This window comes from Macaca mulatta, chromosome 19 (assembly GCF_049350105.2).
Source record: "Macaca mulatta isolate MMU2019108-1 chromosome 19, T2T-MMU8v2.0, whole genome shotgun sequence".
NCBI lineage: Eukaryota > Metazoa > Chordata > Mammalia > Primates > Cercopithecidae > Macaca > Macaca mulatta.
Window position 1 is genome coordinate 49,798,362 of NC_133424.1, and position 23,855 is coordinate 49,822,216.

The 23,855-nt window shown below is 58.0% G+C and overlaps 1 protein-coding gene across 50 annotated transcripts in view; it reads left to right on the forward strand.

Moving 5' to 3' along the window:
* The window catches only part of ACTN4 (actinin alpha 4), an 85,653-nt gene that overhangs the window by 58,959 nt on the left and 2,839 nt on the right, over window positions 1-23,855 (forward strand). For 15 of the 50 annotated variants that reach the window (XR_013408539.1, XR_013408534.1, XR_013408535.1 and 12 more), the window contains 15 exon segments: window positions 840-926; window positions 1,952-2,039; window positions 4,018-4,096; window positions 5,297-5,378; window positions 6,115-6,200; window positions 10,323-10,415; window positions 12,950-13,180; window positions 13,790-13,937; window positions 17,752-17,902; window positions 19,815-19,923; window positions 20,136-20,276; window positions 20,356-20,538; window positions 20,631-20,765; window positions 21,956-22,135; window positions 23,132-23,278. Coding sequence is in view for 37 of the 50 variants with exons in the window: in XM_077975975.1 (XP_077832101.1) it covers window positions 840-926; window positions 1,952-2,039; window positions 4,018-4,096; window positions 5,297-5,378; window positions 6,115-6,200; window positions 10,323-10,415; window positions 12,950-13,180; window positions 13,790-13,937; window positions 17,752-17,902; window positions 19,815-19,923; window positions 20,136-20,276; window positions 20,356-20,538; window positions 20,631-20,765; window positions 21,956-22,135; window positions 23,132-23,278 (1,940 nt within the window). In the remaining 13 variants the exon portion in view is untranslated. 50 annotated transcript variants of the gene reach the window in all.

Consider the following 23,855-nt stretch of genomic DNA (forward strand, 5'->3'; position numbering starts at 1 on the left):
CTTGAGCAGGAGTTTGAGACCAGCTTGGGTAACGGCAAGACCCAGCCTCTACAAAAAGTTTAAAAACTAACCAGGTGTTGTGGCGTGCGTCTGTGGTCCCAGCTACTCGGGAGACTGAGGCAAGAGGATTGCTTGAGCCCAGGCAGTCAAGGCTGCAGTGAGCTGTGACTACACCATTGCACTCCAGCCAGCCAGCCAGACCCTGTCTCAGAAGAAGAAAACCGACCATGCTGGCTGCTGTGTCGATGTGGATTATGGGCGGGAAGGGTACATAGGAAGTAGCCTCATTGAACTCTGGAGATGAGAGTGGCTTGGAAGAGAGTGTTGGCAGTGGGATTGGAAGGAAGTGGACAGATTTGCAATAAATAATAATGTAGTGTACATTTGCTGACTGAGAGATGAAAAAGACTACCTTTGCCCTGAGAGCGTGGGCCTGCGGTGCTCCCCTGTAGTCAGGAGGTATGCAGATGAAGGCAGAAATGTACAGAGCACGGAGAGTTGAGAGAGGTGTGAACAGAGGCCACACACCTGAGACTGGCCTCTTGGAGGAGTGGTTTTTTGAGTTGGGTCGGGGGAAGGAGCTGGCTGCGGGGCCAGGGACCCTTGTGGCCAGAAGCCTGCAGGCACTCAGTAGCAGGAGGCTCTGGAACAGCGCTGCCCAGAGATTGTTCCATGCATTTTCTCCTGAGAGAGGGAGGAGGACGGGCCTGGGAGATGCAGCCGGGGGTGGTTTGGAGCCTTTCTCTAGATGGGGCTGGAAGGTCACCTTCAGATTGGGCAGAGGAGCCTCACTTTGGTTTTAACGACTTTCTGTCCTCTGCCCCCTTCCCTGCGTGCAGAGATTGTGGACGGCAACGCAAAGATGACCCTGGGAATGATCTGGACCATCATCCTTAGGTTCGCCATCCAGGACATCTCCGTGGAAGGTGAGAGCCACCTGTACTGCGCCCGCTTCCCACCTGAGTCAGGGCAGGTTAGAGGAGAGCTGAAGTGTGGTCTTCATGCTTCAAGCCTCTTCCTGCTTCGTTGGGGTCGCTCACAGGGCCTGACCTTCGCAGGAGTAGTCAGTGGGTGGCAGGTGAAGGGGGGCTCCTCCCAGCCGCCCACCTCTTGGCTCCAGTGCCCTCTGAGTGCCTTTGCTCTTGCAGCCTCATCTCAGTGGACCCTCATGCCACCCTCATGAGATGGGCAAGGATAGCTGGGCCCGTTTTACAGTCCAGGAACCCAAGTCCCAGAACAGACTAGTGAGAGAGTTGGGCCTGGGCCTGGTTCTGTGTTTGCTCAACATCCCCGTCCTTGAAACTTGGTCCCCATGGACCCGTTATGATCTCATGCCGTCCAGGAATGGACAATTTTGCTTCCCTTCAAGCACCTGTGTGCACACAGGATGGGCAGAGCCACCTGGGCCAGCGTGCAGGAGCTCCCAGGTGCCGGGTCGCAGTGATGACCGGGAGAGATGTGCTTCCTGCCGTTGAAGGGCTCCCAGTCTGTGAGGACAGCTGAGCTATCCACGGGGAACAGAAGGGCCCCCTGGGCTTCTCCACAGCTGACTTTTCACCTTGTTCAAAAGAGGCCAAGGCCGGTGTCAAGGGCTTGTCTGCAGTGTGTTCTGGTGGTGAAAGGCACGGGCTTGGTGGCCAGGCACACGGCACAGATTCAGGCCCTGACACCACCACCTCCTGGGGCAGCCCTGGTCAAGCGACTCTCCTTGGGGCCATGAGGATTAAGCAGGGCTGTGTGTCCTGGCAGTTGGGCCTGGCAGCATCCGTCTGCATCCGGAATGGGAGTAGCCGTCTCACTGCTATCACTGCTGCTGTTGTTAGGACTGATGTCCTCTCCCCTTGGGTTTTGTTTGACCCCTAGTCCTGAGGCTGAAAGTCCCATCCAACTTGGGCTGAGTTCTGAGGGTTTATTTTTGAGCCAGTGCTCACTGTCTTTGTGTGTTTTGCAGAGACCTCGGCCAAGGAAGGGCTTCTTCTCTGGTGCCAGAGAAAGACAGCCCCGTATAAGAACGTCAACGTGCAGAACTTCCACATTAGGTGAGCACCAGTCCTGCTCATCCTCTCCCTTCCTCTAGGAACCTGAGATCCTTCCTTCCACCTACTTTGTTTCCTGTGTTTTTGTCATGGTCTGTGAGATGCCAGCCCTCAGTCAGCCCCTCACTGGCCATGGGCCCTACAAGCCCATGGGAAGGTCACCTGGTCCTCTCTGAGGAAGAGGAGGCAGTTTCCCAGCCATCCTGGCTGAAGGCCGTAAGGTCAGCCCTCTCGCTGGCCTAATAGAACCTTCTTCGTCCCCAGGCAAGGTGACTCTCAGAAGCAACAATAAAGCTCTTCATTTTTGAGACAGGGTCTTGTGCTGTCGCCCAGGCTGGAGTGCAGTGGTGCAGTCGCTCGTCCCTGCTGCCTTGGCCTGGGCTCAAGTGGTCTTCCTGTCTCAGCCTCCCAAGTAGCTGGGACTGCAGGTGCACGCAGCCACACTTGGCTAATTTTTTATTTTCATTTTTAGTAGGAACGGGGTCTCCCTGTGTTGCCCAGGCTGGACTTGAACTCCTGAGCTCAAGCAGTCCTCCTACCCCGGCCTCCCAAAGTTCTGGGATTACAGATGTGAGCCACTGCCTACTCCTGGCCTCTTTATTTTGACAGCTCAAGAGTGAATTGTTTTTAGAGTTGCTATTGAATTTTGTGTTGGGGAAAAATGTGCTCTGTGGCTGCTAAGATGAACAAGCCTCAGCTCCGCCATGAACCTGCTTCCCTCAAAGTGAGTGGGAGATGAGACATGTCCACCATTGCCGTAGCTGAGGCGGGCATGGGCAGTGCCGCATGCGGTCCAGGGGGTGGCAAGAGGCGGGCCTGCCCAGTGTTTGGGAACACTGGCTCTGGGGGCGGCCCTGAGGTCAAATCCAGTTTGCCCTGTGGCTCCACCCTCTGAGTCTCCTGGATGGCCCGCACAGGAATGAAGAGCAGGGCCTCGTGGGATATGCAGCGGCTTCAGGCTCTCAGGGCCCCTCGCTGGGTGCAGAGGGCTTTTCCTATCGTGCTCACCCTGATAGCATGTGGTCCCTCCCTTGGTCACTCTTCTCTGCGTGTCTCCTTTTTTTCCCTGCCACTAACTGACTGAATCTTCCTATAGCTTCCATTCATTTTCTTCAACTAGTAAGTATCTAGCATGCCCACTGCATGCCACTAGTGGAGATACAGTGGCACCCAAACAAAGTCCCCATTTGTGGGAAGTTTACGCCACAGCGCGGGACCAGCTCTGAACACAGTGGCCAGTAATCCCGCAGCATAACTTCAGTGAGAAGTGCTGCACCCAGACAGGGAAGTCAGAGGAAGAAAGCTCCCTGGGTGGCCTTTCTGAGGAGGTGACATCGAGCTTGACCTCAGAGGGAACCAACCCTTAAAGGGTCTCAGGGAGGAGAATGTGACCCATCTAGCTTGTAACTGACCAACTTGTGGCCTTGGGGAGGTCCCTCTCCTCCAGAGACCTGCGTGCCAAGCGAAATCCTGGCATTTAGCCAGCCCACGGACTGGCCTTCCTGTAAGTCAGGTCCACCAGGGTGTGGAGGCCACACAGCACAGGCACCAGCCTCCTGCAGTGGCCACCTCCCCTGAAGTGGTCTGTCCGGTTCAGGGCGGCCTCCCATGGAAGGTGCTAGCAGTTATAAAGCAGTTGTCATGAGTCAGGCACTGATCCAAGCATTTACTCATTTAGTCCGCACAGCAGCCCTACGTAGCAGGTATGTCACTATCCCCATCGTACAGATGTGGACACCGAGATAGCCTGGCTTACCCGAGATCACGCTGTCAGTAGGCAGAAGAGTCAGGATTTGATCTCAGACTGCCTGGCCCCAGAGGTCATGCTCGCAGCCTCTCTGCCACACCGTCTCCATGCAGTGCCTGGCACAGGCCAGACCTCAGTGAATGAGAATTAGTCATTGCTGCGGGTGCGCAGGGCCATACGGCACTCTGTGACAGTGAGCGGGCCTTCCTATAACCTTTGCCTTTCCTTCCTCAGCTGGAAGGACGGTCTTGCCTTCAATGCCCTGATCCACCGGCACAGACCAGAGCTGATTGAGTATGACAAGCTGAGGAAGGTGGGTGTCTCGAGCTCCCTTTGATGGCCCACAGACACGCCCTGTCTGACCCCCTAACTCTGGGTCACCATCCCCATGTCCATCCATCGCCAGCCTCCAGATCCCGGTTCTGCATGCAGATGGGTGGCCTGGGAGAGCCTTGTGCAGGCTTCCCGCGACCTCTGGCTTGGTGGCTGACTCTCACCTCCCTTATTCCCCTCGGGGACTGTCCACTCTCCCTCTATGACACTGCAACCAACCCGGGGTTATTTAAGGGCCTGGCCAGCCATGCTTTATAACTCCCCTTCCTCAACCTTCTGGATTCTAGAACCTCCTCTGCCCAAAGGGGCAGAGGGCAAGGAATTCCAAACCATCACTAGCCCATGTTGCCCATACAGGGTCCTGCTCTCATTTGCCTATACAAAGCCTGTATGAACCCAGGCCTTGCCCACCAGAAGCTGCCAGCCTCATGGGGGAAGGCAGGACAAAAATTGTGTCCAAAGCAAAGCACCACACAAGGCCATGCACATGTGCTCAGGCTGAATGGGGTGGCAGGGCATGAGGTCAGAGCAGTGCTGCGGAGGAGGCTAGTGCACCCCGAGCCAGCAGGAGCCCAGAAGGGCCCCAGAAGAAGAGGCAGCTTAGAGCCAGAGGAGGGCTTCCTAGGGGAAGCACCAGACGGCACCCAGCTCATTCCAGCCACAGCGAGCAAGAGCGCTAGGTCCCGGCCAGGGAGACTTGGGGTGCAGTGGGCTTTAGTCCTGTAAGCAGTGGGGAGCCCTTGAGGGGGCTGGGGGACACTTCAGGGTGGTTGGGACCTGGGAGCTCGCGGTTTGCTCTCCTTACCCAGTCCCCAGTGCTCTCTCGGGTCTGGCCCACATCTTCCAGTCAACATGAAAACCAGGGTTTAGGGCAGGGGGCTTAATCTAGAGTCTGTGGGTGGCTGGAAATTGTATGAAAAGGGTACACCTGCATTTTTCTGGAGAAAAAGCCCATGGTTTGTCCCCCAAAGATTTCACGAAGCACTCCTGTGAGTAGGAATTGAATTTATCCAATCGGTGCCCTCCCGCTCACACCCCACACATGGCCGAGAACTGCCTGAAGAAACCCGCAGCCCTAGCCTTCCCGGGTCTCTCCCTCTGGGCCAGCCCTGCCTGCCTCCTACTCCCACACCCTGCCCTGACAGAGTTCTTGTTGCTGTCCCCACTTGCCTCCTTCCAGGACGACCCTGTTACCAACCTGAACAATGCCTTCGAAGTGGCTGAGAAATACCTCGACATCCCCAAGATGCTGGATGCAGAGGGTGAGTCATCTGTTCAGCCAGCGCTGTGCTTCCTGATGGCCTTATCTGTCCAGGGCTGGCCTCGGGCAAGGGCCTGTGGGCACGTCAGATCTTTGGGTCACCTCGGGGAGCTGGCAGAGCCAGCGAGAAGGGCTGAATGATTCCGAGTGAACTCGGGACAGCCGTGTTGCCCTGGGAGACGAAGCGAGGACATCCTGGGCTGGCCAGATTCCTTCAGGGATGGAGAAGGGTATGGGAAGGGGGAGCTGAAGGATCAGCTCTCCTGAGACTGCATCTCCACAGGGCCCGGGAGGGGCAAGGTGGCTGAGGAGGGGCGCTCGAGGCTTCCTGCGAGCAAGCCTGGCCTCTCCCTCCCTACCTGCAGCAGGCATGGAGTATGGAGCCTGCCAAAGTGGAGTGTTTTGTTTTTTCCTTTCTGGCTTTGCTCCGTTTCCCAGCCATGCACTGCCCCAGCAGGGACCTGTGTCTCTGGTTTCTGGTGGCCCTTGGAGTTGACTGTCCTGCTGCTCCTTGAGGCCATTCTCAGAGAACAAAAGTGGCCTCATTTTAATCCGCTTCCCACAGGCTTGTCCTTTCCAGAGCCATGGAAGAGGGCGGGGCTGAGGGTGTGGCTGAGCCCACCCAAGTCACAGTCACTCTGCGGGTCCCTCTCCCCTAAGGCCGTGGCTCCCAGTGAGTGAGGCCTCCACCCTGCCCGCCTGCCTCGGGCAGTTTAACCCTTGTCGTTCACTTGCAGACATCGTGAACACGGCCCGCCCCGACGAGAAGGCCATAATGACCTATGTGTCCAGCTTCTACCATGCCTTTTCGGGAGCGCAGAAGGTACCGGGCAGGGCCAGGCAGGCCCTCCTCGCCGCCACCGCGCAATGCCGCCGCTGCCTCTCACCTCCCGTGCTCACCTCATTTCTCTTGCAGACAGCAGTGGCCTCTCTCTGACTGGAAGCCACCCCCTGCTCCCTGGTGTTGCTGCCCCCTCAGCCTTAGCTCACACACCTGTCGGGTACCTCGTCTGTGCCAGGCTTTTCCAGGCATTGAGGATACCCTGGTGACTGGGTCAGGCAAGGTCCCTGCTCTCAGGGTACTTCCATGCTAGTGAGAGAGACACACCTGGCCTGTCACAGGAGTGGAATAGAGAACATGGGGCTCGATGGGGGGACAGAGATGACTGGGGTGACCTGCAGCTGGCACTGTCAACATGGAGGGGTGTCGTGAGCAGGTACTTGCAGCAGGAGCTGCTAGATGCAGCCTGGGGCACGGGTGTTCCAGGCAGAAGGTGAAGCATGGCGAAGGCACTGAGACAGGAAGAAGCTTGGCTTTTTCAAGGACCAGCTAGAGAGGAGTGAGTGACAAGCAGTGACAAGCAGTGATGGACCAGGCCCCACAAGACCCTTGTGGTGTGGGATAAGGAATTCTTGTTTTACTTAGGGCCACGGGAGACCCTAAGGGTCTTACTCCGTGGTGGTAGGTGCTCACTCACATTTTCAGACAGATCATTTAGCAACTGACTCCTCCAGCCCAAAACAAAGCTGCCTTTATAGGGCTCACGGCTAGTCTGTCTCCAGCCCAGGCCTGGTTAGAAAAGGAATGCACCCCATTTGGACTCCACAAAACCCCGCAAGGCATGTCCACGCAGGCCTGGGGCTGGCTTCCAGTCCAGAGCAAGCGCTCTTCCTCCCGCATGAGCCTCGGGCCGGCCCGGCCGCCCTCCCTGCATCTTTCACTCTCTCCTGCCTCTCTCTCTCTTTCTCTCTCTCTCTGTGCAGATATTGTGGGTACTCTGAGGCCAGATGAGAAGGCCATCATGACTTACGTGTCCTGCTTCTACCACGCTTTCTCGGGGGCTCAGAAGGTGAGCTGGGCCGGGCACACCTCGCTGCTGGGGCTGCAGACCTGCCTTCACCACCGCCCTTGCGTCACCGCCGGCCATCTGTGGTTGGAGCCCTGGCCAGGCTGCGGGCCACCACACCACACAGACTGACCCTGCTGGGCTCTGACTCGGAAGGGTCCCCTGGGGCAGGGTCCCCTGGGGCAGGTTTCCCGCCTGGCTGGTGCTGGGCCTGTGCTGAGGAGCCACAGACCTTCTCTGAACACAGCCCACCCTGGGAGGTGGGTAGTGGCATCCCAGGCTCTCAGGCGGAGAAACTGAAGCCCTACATCAGTCAATGGCAGAGCTGGGATTTGACCGCCCAGCGTTCCCACTTGCCCTGTCCATCATCTGTACCACCTGCCTGCCCCTGCCGGGCCCTTTCGTGGGGAGCACTGGGCTTTACCCCAGTTCTGCAGCTCCTTCTTGCCAGGAAAGGCTCAGCGTGTGCAGCCCAACCTGCACTCACGGTCTCGGCCTTCCAGAGGCCAGACAGAGCCCGCAGAGGGTGCGTGCCAGCAGCCGCCCTCATGCGCCCGGCTGACCTCATGCTGCCCCGTGGCTCCTGCTGGGCCCTCAACGTTCACGCAGAGGCCCAAGCACTGCTCCCCCCGCTTGCCTTGTGGTCTGTGAAGTACTTCAGGCAACACTCCCGATGCCTGCTTTGGTGTCAGTAGTTGGCACAGGTGCAAAGGAGGAGGTGGAATTGCTTCTTGTTTACTGAGCATGTACTGCATACTAGGCGCTCTCCAAGCCGTTCACATGCACAGGCTTCCAGAGGGCCCCTGTGCACACCCCTAGGAGGGCTAGGCGCAGTTAGCCCCATTTGAGAGAGGAGGAGTTAAATTTTAGGGAAACAGAGAGCTGTTCCTAAAGCTAGAAGGCAGGGGCTGTACCTTCTGTAGACCCCCTGCTTCGAACCCCCAATCTAGCAAGTCCATTACCCACCGTCAGTCTGGCTTGGCCCCACTCTGCCACCTCTTGGTACTGTGACCTTGGGTAGGTCACTTGACCTCAGCTACCCTATCTGTGAGATGGGCATTGCTGTAGTTCAGTCTCACAGGATTGCTCTGGGCGTGAAACAAGCAGGCAAAGGGCTTAGCACAGTGTCTGGCACGGCAGGTGCCTTGTAAGCAGCCGGGGGAGTCACAGTGGTGGGGAGTGTGGTTCTTCCCAACCTCAGGCCAGAAAGGCCTCTTCACCTCCTCAGCAGGCGATTGGAGCTTGTGTTTGGAGTGTTCTGCTAGAGGCCACGGGCCAAGAGGGTGGAGGGAGGACCCCTGACCCACACCCCGGCAGGAAGATGGGCAGGGACCAGCAGCAGTGGACGATTCGTCACCATAGATCCCAACTAACAGCATGTTTGCCGTTGGACTCACCCCTACGGGCCCTGAGCCAGCCCCCTGCCCACCACATGGCCTCGTCAGATTGCTTTTCCTTCTACCCACACTGCTCCTCTGTGCTTAAGGCTGAACTCCAGTGTGGAGGCGCTGAGAGATTTGGGGGAGCAGGGACTGGCATGCGAGCCCAGGACAGCATGGGTGGGTGCTGAGGTGCTAGGCCTGGAGGCTTGTCACCGGCCCCTCTCCTGAGGGGGTAGCGGAGGCCTGGCTGCAGGGTGCTGGCCGGTTGGGAAGGAAAGTGCTGGGTCCCTGTGTGCTCCTCAGGACAGCCACGTGGTTTCCCCAGAGACCCAGTCCGAGCTCTTGCAAGAGTGCTCTCTAGGGTTCGTGTTTCATAAATGCAGAGTGAACCCCAGGCCTAGCGCTGGTGTGCCCATTCTGTCCTGATCGTTTATTTCCAGTCACCGAAGCGTTCCCACCTCGTTCCTTTATTCACTCACTCATTCAGCAACCCTGAGCACCAGCAGTGCACCAAGCCCTAAGCTGGATGTGGGAACTCAGCAGTGAAACATGATTCCCCTGCCCTGTGGCAGCCCCGTGCTCACAGAGTGGACTTGAGTTTCGGGTGCCAGTTTTCGCTGCCCAGTTAGGAGTCAGGGACTGACCTCTGTGACCCCCACAAGCTGCAGCCCTGGCTGTTTTTTCCACACTGGTCTGGGGCCCATGTTCCTTGGCCGAGGAACCTCCTGGACCTCATTTCTGAGGAGCACCGCCTGGGGCCCTGGGTGTGTGTCCCGCAGCATGGCGCGGGGTGTGCACGTGTGTGTGTGTGTGCACTCACATGAGCCCCAGCTGCCGCCTCCCCGCCTGTCTCCAGGTGCCGTGCGTGCAGGGGAGAGGCTGGGCATCGCTGCCTGCAGCGCTGGCTCTGAGCCATTGGCCAAGCCTCTCCATTTTCCTTCCCCATCACTCTGTAGACCCTCCTCATTCTTTCTGTTCCTGTTCTGTTGCCGTTTCAACTCCTCCTCTTGGACCCTTTCTGTGCTTCCTGAAAGGTACCTGGTCTTTCCTCTCCCTGTGTGCACCCCCCGCCTCCTCTACACTGTTCACTGCCCCACAGCAGGACAGGGCAGGATGCTCTCCTGTAGTTCAGGCCCAGGGACTATGTCCACCACTCTCACCCTCCAAAGCCCCAGTGCTTTTCTGCCCCATGGATGGTGACTTTTGCCCCCTGGAGCTCCTGTTAACCCTGCCTCCAAGGCAGGAGAGAGGACAGGCCTGAGTGTGCTCCTGTGCATGGACCACCAGGCTCCTCCGGGGCCCGGGCGCCTCTGCTCTGCTGCCCCCAGCTCTCCAGCTTTCGGCTTCCCATCCATTCACCTTCCCACCGGGAGAGACTCCTCCACGGTCTTAGGTCCAGCACAGCCAACCCATCCAGCCTCACTCTCCTCTGTGTGGGGCACTAGAGGGTTTGCGAGCAGCAGTGGGAGGGCTCCCCGACCTTCCTCGGTGCCACCCAGGTCTGGGCTCTCTGGACCCAGGGGCATTTTGCAGTTAGCAGTGAGGATGCCAACAAGGCCTGTTGGGACAGGGCACCATCTCACGGGAACTGTGCTTCCTCTCCTTCCCTCTGTGAGGAGTTCTGTGGGCCTTGGACCAGCTGCTTTCAAGGGACATGCCCGTCAGGAGGGAGGGTGGCCAGCCCCCAGGCAGCCCTGACTGTGCGCTCCCCTCCAGGCTGAAACTGCTGCCAATCGGATCTGCAAGGTGCTGGCTGTCAACCAAGAGAACGAGCACCTGATGGAGGACTACGAGAAGCTGGCCAGCGACGTGAGTGTCCCCCCAGTGAAAGTCAGGGCCACCTCGTTACCCTCAGCCAGAGGTCACAGCGACTCTTGCAGTGGGAAAGCAGGTGTGGCAGCGAGATGACCTAGAAAAGTCTGCGCGGTCACAGACCATGGCATTTAGCCAGCCAGTGTGTGACCTCTCCATTTGCTTCCACAAGGCTAAGGGTCAGACTGGCAGCCACCTTGCCATTCAGTCCCTGGGCTCCGAGCTTGGGTTCCTACAGAGATGCTCAGGGACAGTGTTTCCTGGGCACCTCAGTGCTTTAGAATCACCCGGGGAGCTTTGTGAAAGCCCCTCTTCCCGTGCCCTGGCCCTGGAGAGAGCGATTCAGAAGGCTGGAGAGGGGCCTGGGAACCAGCAGGATAGCAGGCCCTGTGCAGGCACTTCACAAGCAGCCCAGCAAGACAGGAACTCAGATTATCTTCCTTTCCAAGTGAGGAAACTGAGGCCCAGGGAGGGTCAGGCACGTGCTTGCTGTTACATGACTGGTGGGACAGAGAGCTGGGCTTCAAGCCCAGGCAGCCCTTCTCTAGAGCCCAAACTCAATGCTTCAGTTGGAAACAAGGGTGGTTAGTATATCTCTTCTGGAGGCTCTTCATTTTTGAAATCTCCATATTTAAAAAATTAAAGGCTGGGCGCAGTGGCTCACGCCTGTAATCCCAGCACTTTAGGAAGCCAAGGCAGGCGGATCACTTGAGGTCAGGAGTTCAAAACCAGCCTGGCCAACATGGTGAAACCCCGTCTCTACTGAAAATACAAAAACTAGCCGGGTGTTGTGGCACACACCTGTAGTCCCAGCTACTCGGGAGGCTGAGGCAGGAGGATCGCTTGAGCCTGGGAGGCAGAGGTTGCAGTGAGCTGAGATTGCGCCACTGCACTCCAGCCTGGTGACAGAGCAAGACTCCATCAAAATAAAAATAAAGTAAAATAAAATAAAATTTCCCAAAGAGCAGTGGTTTGACTGCTCATCTAGAACCAGTGGTTCCTAGATTTTCCTATCTCATAGACCAGGAAAATTTGAAAAACTATTTGATGTCCAACCTAAGATGGCCAGCTTTTTATTTTGCCAAGTTACGGATGTTTTAAAAAGAAACATTACCATCTGTTACCACCAGCACTTCTAACACCAAGATAAGGTAAAAAGGTTATTCTTAGAACCCCAGCCGTTGCCAAGAAAGGGCAGCTGGCAGCACGCCTCACAATGTATCCACACAGGGGTATTTCTGTCCTTGAATTTCTCACTTTGCCAGAAGTTGGCATTTGGGAACCACTTCTCCAGCTTGTCCGTGCTGGCAGATAACTGATTTTATTCTTCTAGAATTGTTTTATTATTTTTTTGAGATGGAGTTTCACTCTTGTTGCCCAGGCTGGAGTGCAATGGCACGATCTTGGCCCACTGCAAACTCCACCTCCCGGGTTCAAGCAATTCTCCTGCCTCAGCCTCCCAAGTAGCTGGGATTACAGGCGCATGCCACCATGCCCAACTAATTTTTGTATTTTTTTAGTAGAGATGGGGTTTCACCATGTTGGTCAGGCTGATCTCGAACTCCTGACCTCAGGTGATCCACTCGCCTCAGCCTCCCAAAGTGCTGGGATTACAGGTGTGAACCAGCATGCCTGGCCTAGAATTGTTTTAGAATGTCCAATTTTTTGTTACCCTTCCTCACTCCATCAGAAATCTGAGTAGCTCCTAAAAGTATATATTTGTTTCATTTTCAATTTTATTTTCTAATTTATGTCCCAGGCCCAGTGCACGCACTGGCCTAGCCAGACTGAGCCAGGTGGGCTTGTCGGCCTTGTCCTTGAGGCACGTAGTGAGCCCGGAAGCAGTGAGGCTCTCAGTGTGGAGCTCAGTGAAGACAGCGGCAGTGGGGCATGTGACAGCATGGAAGGGGACCTTTTTGGCGGGGGCATGGGAGTGGAGGTCTCCCCTCTTAGACCTGAGGGAAAAGACTGAGAGCAAAGGCATGGGCCAGGCATGGTGGCTCACCCCTGTCATCCCACCACTTTGGGAGGCTAAAGTGGGATTGCTTGAAGTTACAAGTTCAAAACCAGCCTCGGCAGTATACTGAGACCCCCTTCTCTATAAAAACTTAAAATAAAAATCAGCCAGGCTCGGAGGTAGGCACCTGTAGTCCCAACTACTTGGGAGACTGAGATGGAAGGATGGCTTGAGCCCGGGAGGTTGAAGCTGCAGTGAGCTATGATCGTGCCACTTCACTCCAGCCTGGATGACAAAGCACGAACCTGTCTTTAAAAAGAAAAGCACAGGCAGGAACAGGAAGTAACAAGAGAATAGTACAGTGATGCAGGGATAGGGAGGGGGCTACACTCCCAGAGTTCTGGGTCGGGGGTTCCAGCAGGAATTGTGGAGAAGTTGGGCTGGGGAGCAGGGGCAAGCCCCTAAGGTGGGGCCCTCAAAGATCCAGATCCCATGTGCCCATAAGCTGGGGGACAGCCCGTCAGCACTCTGAGGGCCCCCGACAAAGGCCACTCTGGCTTCTGTGGGCCCACAGCTCCTGGAGTGGATCCGGCGCACCATCCCCTGGCTGGAGGACCGTGTGCCCCAAAAGACTATCCAGGAGATGCAGCAGAAGCTAGAGGACTTCCGCGACTACCGGCGCGTGCACAAGCCACCCAAGGTGCAGGAGAAGTGCCAGCTGGAGATCAACTTCAACACGCTGCAGACCAAGCTGCGCCTCAGCAACCGGCCTGCCTTCATGCCCTCTGAGGGCAAGATGGTCTCGGTGAGCGCCAGCATTCACAGGGGAGCGGCTGTGAGGGGCAGAGGCAGCCCTAGACCTGCCTGTGGGCTCACCGTTTGGCCAGCATAGTCTTTCCTAAGTTGTTGATGTCCTGTGGGACATGGCACGGCCTTTCGGATGCAGGGCTCAGGGAGGGGTGCATTTCACTTGGCACTGTGCTGCCCTTTGGCCCTCACTGGGTATATTACACCCAGGGTTTTATACCCACCCCAAATCCATGCCACGGGTTGTGTGGGTGTGGAGTGGTGTGAATTTGGAGTCCCGGTCTGCTATGATGGCAGGACCACCATGTGCTTGAGGCCCTTCATCAACAGAGGGGCAGTGCGCCCTGGACGGTTACCACTTCCCCATCTATGATATCCATTCATTCATGCACTCACCCGTTCACACATTCATTTTGTTAATCCAGAATTGATTGTACCTGCCGAGTGCTGAGGGGCCCTGTGTAGGCATCTAGATATAACAGCAAAGTATGGCACAGACATGACCCCAGCCAAGCTCTGCCAACTTCCCATCAGCATCCCTTGGAGACATCCCCCTGGGTGCCCCTGCTTCCTTTTGATAGCCCTGCCTGCTCCCGCCCCGCCCCAGGACATCAACAACGGCTGGCAGCACTTGGAGCAGGCTGAGAAGGGCTATGAGGAGTGGTTGCTGAATGAGATCCGCAGGCTGGAGCGGCTCGACCACCTGGCAGAGAAGTTCCGGCAGAAGGCCTCCATCCACGAGGCCTGGACTGACGGTATGGCCCAGCCCTGCCCCACTCTGCCCAGCCCCGCTCCTGCACTCCCCTCCTGTCTCTCAGGCACACGTGAGGGTGCACACACAGCCCCCTGCCGCATTGGGTGTGTTTCTCAGGTCTCCTTTCTTGCTGCTTGGGAGCATGTGTGTGTGTCAGAAATGTTGCTTTAGAGCCAGGTGCAGTGGCTCACACCTGTAATCCCAACACTTTATCAGGCCAAGGCAGGAGGATCACTTGAGCCCAGGAGTTTGAGACCAGCCTGGGCAACATAGCAAGACCCTGCCTATAAAAAAAAAAAAAATTAAATAACAAAATTAGTCAGGCACGGTGGTGCACACCTGTGGTCCCAGCTACTTAGGAGGCTGAGGTGGGAGGGGATCGATTGAGCCAGGGAGGTCAAGGCTACAGTGAGCCTTGATCGTACCACTGCACTCCAGCCTGGTGACAGAGCAAGACCTTGTCTCAAAAAAAAAAAAAAAAAAAAGGAAAGAAATGCTGCTTTGGGCCGGGCACGGTGGCTCAAGCCTGTAATCCCAGCACTTTGGGAGGCCGAGACGGGTGGATCACGAGGTCAGGAGATCGAGACCATCCTGGCAAACACGGTGAAACCTCGTCTCTACTAAAAAATACAAAAAACTAGCCCGGCGAGGTGGCAGGCTCCTGTAGTCCCAGCTACTCAGGAGGCTGAGGCAGGAGAATGGCGTAAACCTGGGAGGCGGAGCTTGCAGTGAGCTGAGATCCGGCCACTGCACTCCAACCTGGGCGACAGAGCGAGACTCCGTCTCAAAAAAAAAAAAAGAAATGCTGCTTTGTGGGTTCCTCCAGCCCCAGGAGGCAGGGACCATTCAGGGGCCAGGTCCTCTTTGTTGCCCAGTCTGCCCTTGCCTCAGAGATTACTTACAGGTGGGCCCCTGTCAGTCATCCAGGAACACAGCCAAGCCCCCTCCAGCGCTTCAGGGAAGTGGCCTTATACCCATCCCTTTGTCACCTCTGCCCCTTTGTCACCTCTGCATGTCTTCTCTATCCAGGGCGAGCGTGTGGGGCAGGCCTCTTCCATCCCCCGCACCCTGTGTTCAGAGTCGGCTCCCCTGTCCCACACCTCTGAGAGTGTGGACGGCAGGCTGGGGAGCCTGTGTTCACTGGCACGTCCCTTGGGCTAGGCAAGGGCCTGCCTCCTGGGCCTGCTGCGGGACCGGACAGCCGACAGTGTTCACCCATACCCACTGCCTTCGGCCCACCCTTCAGCATGGCCCACCTGCTCGCTCCTCCCACCTCCCATCCCTTCCCAGAGCCTCCTTCCCAGGCCTGGCTCCCCCTGCAGGAGCGCAGCTGCACTTTCTGTTCTCAGCAGCCCTGCAGCTCCCTGGCCCTTGGCTCCGGATGTGGGATTCCATCACGTCCCTGGCCTTCCTTTGGGTCACGCCAAGGTTGAGATTCCAGATCCCAGGGGTCTGGAAGCCTTCAGAAAGCTGCCAGTGCCTGGGAGAGCCACAAGAGCCATCCATAGGACTCCTCTCCCGTTCTGGCCACCTCCTTCCCAGTGCTGTCTCCTGGGCCCTCCGGCCGCCACTCCGCCCAGCTGAGCCCTTCCTTGCGTTCCTCAGTGCAGTTTCTCACCCCTCCCCACCCTGGCCGCATGCGAGTATGCAGCTCCGCATGGCCCGCAGCCCTGGTCACGGCCCAGCTCGTGTCCTTCTCACAGGAGCTCAGCTCGCCATGCCCGCAACAGCTGCCAGCCCCAGAGCAGCCCGGCCCCTTTGCTGCCAGAAAAGAATGCAGATGAGAGTGGATGGTGAGGAGGAAGGAAGGGCCTGGCCAGGCCAAATGCCGCACTTCCCTCTTGCCTGGCAGAAAGGCACCAGTGTGAGGAGAGCATGTTGGCACTGATGCCATCTTGTGTGGGTTGGTGGCCTCCATCCATTCCTGGATTCACTCGTTCATTCAACAGACAGCTCAGGTGGCTCCAGCCGTCCTTATCCATGGAGGCCTGGGCATTGCCCTGTGGCTGAACCTTCTGGGGGTCTTTCTGCCCACCCTTCAGCTCTTCAGTCCCTCTACAGGGCTCCGTGAGGCCCTGCAGATGGTTTCCTGCGGCTGAGGGGCTGGGTGGAGTGGCCCCACTGGCGTTCCACCCCTGGGAGAAGGGCTCTGGGGCAGCCTTCACCTGATGTTTAGAAGCCAGTCAGTCTCCCGGCCAGGGCCCAGCTGGTTCGGTGGCCTCCACACATCCCTGCCCCACCCCTGCCTGGCTGGGCATCCACCCGGGTCTGCCCATGGCGTCCGCCAGAACCCCCAGGCAGGCTGGACTGCTGATTCCCAAGACTCAGAGCCTCTGTCCTCTCAAGCAGCAGTTATGTGAAACAGGACGGGCAGGCCCTCCACACCCCAGGGTCTGGTCATAGCGGCCTCTTCCGCCCTGGGGTAGGTGGACCACCTTTGCTCCACGCCCCTCACCATCCCCCACAGCCCGCAGCGGGAGGGTCGTCGTGGATGCTTCTCCAAGGGACTTGATTTCCTGGGAATACGACCAGCCCCCAGCGACCCCTTTTCCCCACTCCGGCTGTCCCTTGGCCTGGATCCCAGGTAGCCGTGGCCATGGCCCGCTGCCCACATCCTCTCGGTGCACCCTTGCCGGGACTCTGCTGAGGCAGAGGGAGATGTCACCTGCTGTTTCCCGTTCCCGCCCCTGGGAGAAAGCAATTGGAGAAGGGAATTGCAAGGCTGCCTTGTGGCTGAGCCTCCTGCCCCAGGGCTGTGCAGCAGGGCCGGTGGAGCCAGAATCTCTCAGGCCGCCCACCTCTTGCCCATCAGCGCCAGGGCCCATCCCAGGGGGAGGCTGGTAGGTGCCTGACAGATGAGACCGGGAGAGGCTGAGGTGACGCTGGTACTGGCTTCATGCCTGCTGTGCTTGAACACCACCTCACTGGAATTTGAGAATAGTTCCATGCCACATAGGTGCTGGGGCTGGCCCCATTTTACAGATGAAGGCACAGGCCCAGAGAGGCCCTGGTGGCTGCACTGGGCGGGCAACTTTCAGGTGCGCTGGGATAGAGCTGAGGGGATCTCTGCTACCACTCCAGGCAAGCCCAAGTTGGTGTCCCTGAGGCAGGGCCCCTGTAGGAGCTGGGGTGCAGCCACCGTCCCAGGCTGGCATTTTCCCTGCAGTTTCCTAAAGATCTTCACTTGCTTGCAGGGCTGCTTGAGCTTTGGTTCTAGGATGTGTAATTAGCCAGGATCCGGGACTAATAACAGTGTTCCTCCTTTCCTTCAAAGGGCCTGACGGTAGGCCCGCCCCACTGCACACAGGACACTTTAGGACAGCGTGGGGCACTTAGATGTGGGAGAGAACCACCACCTGTGCGGGTGCAGGCTCAGGCTCCTAGAAGAAGCTGGTTCCAATGCTTCCTCTTCCCCAAGCCTGCTGGGACATGGGCTTTGACTCCGGGTGCTTCTCTGGATCAAAGCCCTCCAGAAACAGGTGCTACCTTTTCAAGCTGTGCTACCACGGCCCAATTTGTATGGTTTCCTACTAATAAAAGATGCTAAGTTTAGGACACACAGGTTAAAATGGAATCTCTCTCTCAGGCTCACCAACCCTGAAGTGTCCATCCAGGTCCATCCAGGTTACAGTTGGGCTTAAAGATCCCTAGAGGGTGCAGAAAAAGGTTCTGGAAGTTTCCATGCCACCGTCAATGGCGTGGAAGGATGTAGGGTCCACGGTCTCCCTTTCCCTCCCTCTGCTTGGACAGCCACTCCAGACTCCTGCCCCAGAGCCGCCGTGCTGTGGTCTTAAGTGCCTCTCTGCCCCCACCAGGGAAGGAAGCCATGCTGAAGCACCGGGACTACGAGACGGCCACCCTGTCGGACATCAAAGCCCTCATTCGCAAGCACGAGGCCTTCGAGAGCGACCTGGCCGCGCACCAAGACCGCGTGGAGCAGATCGCCGCCATTGCCCAGGAGCTCAAGTACGTGCGGGCTCAGGACACTCCCATCACCTGGCTACCACCACAGCCTGCCCAGACCGGTGGTGGCAGCACGCCGAGGCCCAGCCTGCCTCAAGGCCTGGAATAGGGTCCCCAGTGCCCCAACTTCACCTCCTTCCAGAAGCCAGGGAAGGGCCTCACGGGATGAGGCCTTTTGCACATCCTGTCTCAGCCCCAGATGGGACACCTGAAGGATCTGGATTCTCTAGCAGGAGGGAGGTGTCTGGCCCCTTGTCTTGATTCTTCAGGCTTTAGGGGTCCCTGGGGGTGCCACCTCTCCTGCTGGCCACCCCAGGTAGGCCCTGGCCCCCTGATGGGATGGGCCCCGGCCTCGGTTGCTCCCGGCCGCAGCTCCCTGAGGGAGCCGGGCTGCACAGTGAGCCTATTGTTCTGCCCGGCCCCTTCCCTTTCTTGCTCAGAATACACTTATTGTAAGAGCTTCCAGGCAGCCGGGCTCCTTCTCCTCCCCACCCAGTCAGATAAACTTGTGTACACAATTAGTACGCTGAGGCTCGCGCTGGTGAATGGGGCCTTATTCCACCAGCGCGGCGGCCGGCAGCAGGGCGGGCCCAGACAGCGGAGGCCCAGGCCATTACTTCATGGAAAATCCACAGGCCCTCAAGGGGCAGCAGGGCTCCCAAAATAGCTGTCTGCTCAAAAATAGGATCCTTGGCTATAACTGCTCTTTCCACTGACACCCCCACCCCACCACAGTCACCCCCAAATGTCTGCTTATTCCTATGAGTCCAAGGCCCGGCCCTGATGCCCAGTGAGCCCCATGCTGGGCAGAGCTGGTTTCCTCCCTGACTCACTACCCCCCACTGCCCGGGTGCTTTGAGGGTTCCCCATTGGCTCAGCCAGAGGCAGGAGTCCCATGGGGCTGTCACAGCACTGGAAACCACAGCTGCTGCTTTGGCACAGTTGGGGCACCTCAGGGGTCCTGCCACCACCACATCCAGGCCAAGGAGAGCAAGGCCACAGATGCAGCACCCTCAGGGGTGTGGGGGTGGGACACAGGCAGCTTCCTCAGTGATGGGGGAGCCCCTAGAACCTCGTAGGAAACAGACTTGAAATAAACCCTAGGCCTGCCCCCTTCTCAGGCCCTGGGCAATGCCATGTGAAACCCATTACTCTGCTCAGGAATAGGCGGTCCCTGAAGCAGCTTTCTGGACGGTAGCCCTGGAGGAACAGAAGGGAGGGCTGTCTGGGTCCTGTCTGTTCTGCTGCGGGGGAAGTACAGAGGCCTGTGGACCGTCCAGGATGAGCCGGATGGGCAGCCCTGCTGAGCGCTGATTAATGGTGACAGCAAAAACTCATTGAGCTCTCAGGGCTTTATGTGTACCAGCTCATTTAATCCCCACAGCAACTGTGTCACTGAGGGAACCAAGGCACGGAGAGGCCAACAGGTCTGCCCAGGATCACACAGCAATGGAGTGGTTGAGATGGGAATGGCGCCCAGGCCCCCAGCCCTACTGTGGAGCATGGCCTCAGCCCCTGTCCGCTGTCTGTGGCTGGCTTACCTGGTCCCCATGTCCTGTTCCTACCCAGAGTCGTTCCCTGCCCCCTACCCCTCCTCAGGCCCCAAGGCCTGGTTGAAGGGCCACACTCTTAGCTGATAGTGGCAGAATGAGTCAGGGATGGGTGAGCAGGAGGAAGCCCCTTCCCTGCTCAGGCCTGGTAATTACCTGTTAACCAGCCCTGTTATCACCCCTTCCCTTCTACCCTGGGGGTACCCCGGGCCAGAACCAAGCGGTGATTGATTAGTGATTGGTTGTTGATATCCTGGAATGTTGACTGCCCTGACACTCCGGCCTGGGAATCCTGGGGGTAGATGGGTCCAAGCCACCCACCAGTTGTCCCTGCCGGGCCTCATTGCTCTCTGCCTGGCCCGCAGCGAGCTGGATTACTACGACTCCCACAATGTCAACACCCGGTGCCAGAAGATCTGCGACCAGTGGGACGCCCTCGGCTCTCTGACCCACAGTCGCAGGGAAGCCCTGGAGGTGAGGAGGGGGTGACATCACCCATGGAGCTCTGTGCCCCTGCTTCCCTGGGGCTGGTGGTGTAGTAGTGTCCAGACCCGTGAGCTCCCCACAACTCCCACAGAGAGGATGTTCTCTGACTCCTCAGGGCCCTCCAGGCCCCTCCCCGCCCTCCTGCTCACATATTGACTTGCCTTCCCTCTGTTCCTGCCCCCTTCCCTCCCATACACCAGAAAACAGAGAAGCAGCTGGAGGCCATCGACCAGCTGCACCTGGAGTATGCCAAGCGCGCGGCCCCCTTCAACAACTGGATGGAGAGCGCCATGGAGGACCTCCAGGACATGTTCATCGTCCACACCATCGAGGAGATTGAGGTCCGCACCCCTCAGCCCCCCATCTTCCCAAGAACCTCTGCGGGGCTGGGCCGCCCCCTCACTCCAGCTCCTCCCCCAGGGCCTGATCTCAGCCCATGACCAGTTCAAGTCCACCTTGCCGGACGCCGACAGGGAGCGCGAGGCCATCCTGGCCATCCACAAGGAGGCCCAGAGGATTGCTGAGAGCAACCACATCAAGCTGTCGGGCAGCAACCCCTACACCACTGTCACCCCGCAGATCATCAACTCCAAGTGGGAGAAGGTGGGCCGGGGCCGTCGGGAGGGGCTGGGGGCAGGATGGCGGGACTGGGGGCCACCTTTCTGACCGCTCCTGTGCCCCGTCCCCTCTGTCAGGTGCAGCAGCTGGTGCCAAAACGGGACCATGCCCTCCTGGAGGAGCAGAGCAAGCAGCAGTCCAATGAGCACCTGCGCCGCCAGTTTGCCAGCCAGGCCAACGTCGTGGGCCCCTGGATCCAGACCAAGATGGAGGTGAGGCACGGCTGAGCCCCGCAGAGCTGAGAAGGTTCCAAGGGAGCTCCCGCAGTGAGGGGCTCCCCGGCCAGCCCAGGGCCTGCAGACTGAGGCACCTCGCAGAGCAGGTCCCAACTGTCACCACCCAGGGGCCATGATCACCCTGCGGGGTTAGGAGAGTCCACAGAGCTTGAGCCTGGAATCCTAGCACCTGGGGAAGCTGAGGCGGGTGGATTGCTTGAGCCCAGGTGTTTGAGACCAGCCTGGGCAACATAGTGAGACCCCCAACTCTACAAAAAATACAAAAATTAGCTGGGCGTGGTGGTGCGCAGCCCAAGAAGGTCAAGGCTGCTGTGAGCTATGATCATGCCACTGCACTTCAGCCTGACAGCGAGACCCTGTCTCAAAAACGAAAGTGGCAGTGCCCTCCAGAGAGGAACTTGGCTAAGGAGTCGACTGGAGGTGGGTTTGATCCCCGAATGCCCTGGCCTGATGATTGTGAGACTCAGGCACTACTGAACCTCTGATCCTGTCCTCCCAGCTCTAAAATGGGGATGAAAACAGTTACTTTATTCTTTCAACAAATGCTTTTTGCACCGACTAACCAGCCACATGAGTGCTGTCATTCTGATAGCAGCTCTGGCCACCACTCACTGAGCACTCATTGCGTGCTAGGCAACCAGGCTGGCAGCAGGTGACCTCATTTAAACCCAGCAAGTCTGAGAGGGGGTCTGGGTGCCAGGCAGGCCAGCCCTGAGGTTCATGCCATCCACGCAGCATGTGGACTTGTGGGTGCCGAGAAATGGAGTGCCCAAGGTCAGGAGCCGCGGCCAGGCCAGGGTTCAGATCCCAACTCTGCCTCTTAACTGCACTGAGCTGTCCTCCGTGAGCCTCGGTTTCTACCTCTGCAGTCAGGGCTTGCCACAGCCCTGGCCTCACAAAGAGGTCAAGGGTAAATTGAAGTTGGGCACGGGGAGTGCTTGGCAGAGAAAGCCTCTCTGTCATAGTCATAGCTGCTTTAACACGAGAGGGCAGGACCAGAGGGGACAGTCGTGAACAGTGGGCCTTCCTTCCCGGGGACCCACAGGCCAAAGCCCCAGGCCAGAAGGGCCCCGGGGGAGATGCAGGCCAACGGCGCGAGTGGGCTTCTCCAGGTGGTCAGTGGTGGCAGGCCCACCAGCCTCACCCCACTGCCTGCACCCCCATAGGAGATCGGGCGCATCTCCATTGAGATGAACGGGACCCTGGAGGACCAGCTGAGCCACCTGAAGCAGTATGAACGCAGCATCGTGGACTACAAGCCCAACCTGGACCTGCTGGAGCAGCAGCACCAGCTCATCCAGGAGGCCCTCATCTTCGACAACAAGCACACCAACTACACCATGGAGGTGCGTGGCCGCCCCGCCTGCTGGCCTTTCCACCAGCACGGCCGGCTTCCTCACTGGAAATGGCTCGGGCCAGTGAGAAGATAGCTGTCTGCTGTGTTTTTCACTCTGTTTAAAAATTATTGAAGAGACCAGCACTTTGGGAGGCCAAGGTGGGAGGATGGCTTAAGCCCAGGAGTTCAAGACCAGCCTGGGCAACATAGCAAGACCCTGTCTCTACAAAGAATGAAACTATTAGATGGTGGTGCATGCCTGTAGTCCCAGCTTCCCAGGAGGTTGAGGTGGGCAGATTGCTTGAGCCAGGGAGGCAGAGGTTGAGGTGAGCCGAGGTCGTGCCACCACACTTGTCTGGGTGACAGAGCCAGACTCTGTCTCAAAAAATGAAAAAAGATTCAAAAGACTAAATCAAAATGTTCAGACATTTTAAAAAAATTACACTTTCCCTAGCACTGCTCTCATCACCATGACAATGCCCCTCACAGGACAAGCTGGTCCAGGGGCCCACGGAGGGCACCGTTTGCCCTGTGGCCTCAGCAGTATCAGCCTTGCTCAGGGTCAGAGCCTGCCACTGGCTAACACGCCAGGAACGTTGCAAGCTGGTCGCTGTCATATTGGTAGCTTGAGAAGCCAAAAGATTGGACACTCTTGATTCACCCCATACAGGTCCACAGATGCCTCAAACCAGAGTTGGCTTATTTTTTTCCCCTGAGAGCCAGTGGTGAGACATTGACCAGACTGTGTCCAAACAGTCTCCACAGGGATCCCAGCACAAGAGTCATGGGTGCTTGCCCTTCTGCTGCCCCTGTAGCTGGGAAACACACTTACTGTGGAGACATAAGCCTCGTGGCAGAGGCAGCAGGGAGGCACCACGGCCCATGTCCTCCGGGAGGTGTACAGGAGAGCAAGGGCTTTCCCCAGGGCAGGCTCCCGAGGACATCCCACCACAGTGAGGACAGTTCACAGCGCCCAGCCCACAGTCACACCCCTGTCTTCCCGCAGCACATTCGCGTGGGCTGGGAGCAGCTGCTCACCACCATTGCCCGCACCATCAACGAGGTGGAGAACCAGATCCTCACCCGCGACGCCAAGGGCATCAGCCAGGAGCAGATGCAGGAGTTCCGGGCATCCTTCAACCACTTCGACAAGGTGAGCAGCCTGCCGCCGCCTCGGCCTCTCCCTTCCCGCCGTTGCCGTCCCAGCCCGCCCCCTCGTCTCTGCATCTGTCCGTCCTTTCCCATCACAGTTGCTGAGCATCGGTCGCCACTCTCAGGGCCAGCAGGGCCCTGCCACTGTCAGGGTGTGGCCGTGTGGCACCGAGACCCCAGCCCGGGCCACTTCACACACACAGGCAGGGGGCCAGATGTCCCAAGTCCTGCCCTCTGGGGTGGCATCCTCACCACCCCTGGGGAAGATGAAGTCTCAGCACACCCAGGCTTTGCAACCCGGTCTGTGAACCTGGACACAGACACCCTGCACGGTGCTTTTAGAATTCAGATTTGGTCTGGCAGCCTCATCAGAGGGGCCCTGAGCGCCAGTTTGCTGCCATCCCCAGCCCACCCTGCCAGGCTGACAGACTGAGGAGTGTGCAGCCTCAGCTCTGCACCTGGTGTCCCCAGGACAGGGTGCAGTCCCTTCTGTCTCACTCCAAATCCCAAAGGCAAGGAGGGCCCCTCTACCTCCTATCCTCCTGGAGGACAGCCCCTCCAGTCCTGGGACTTGTCCT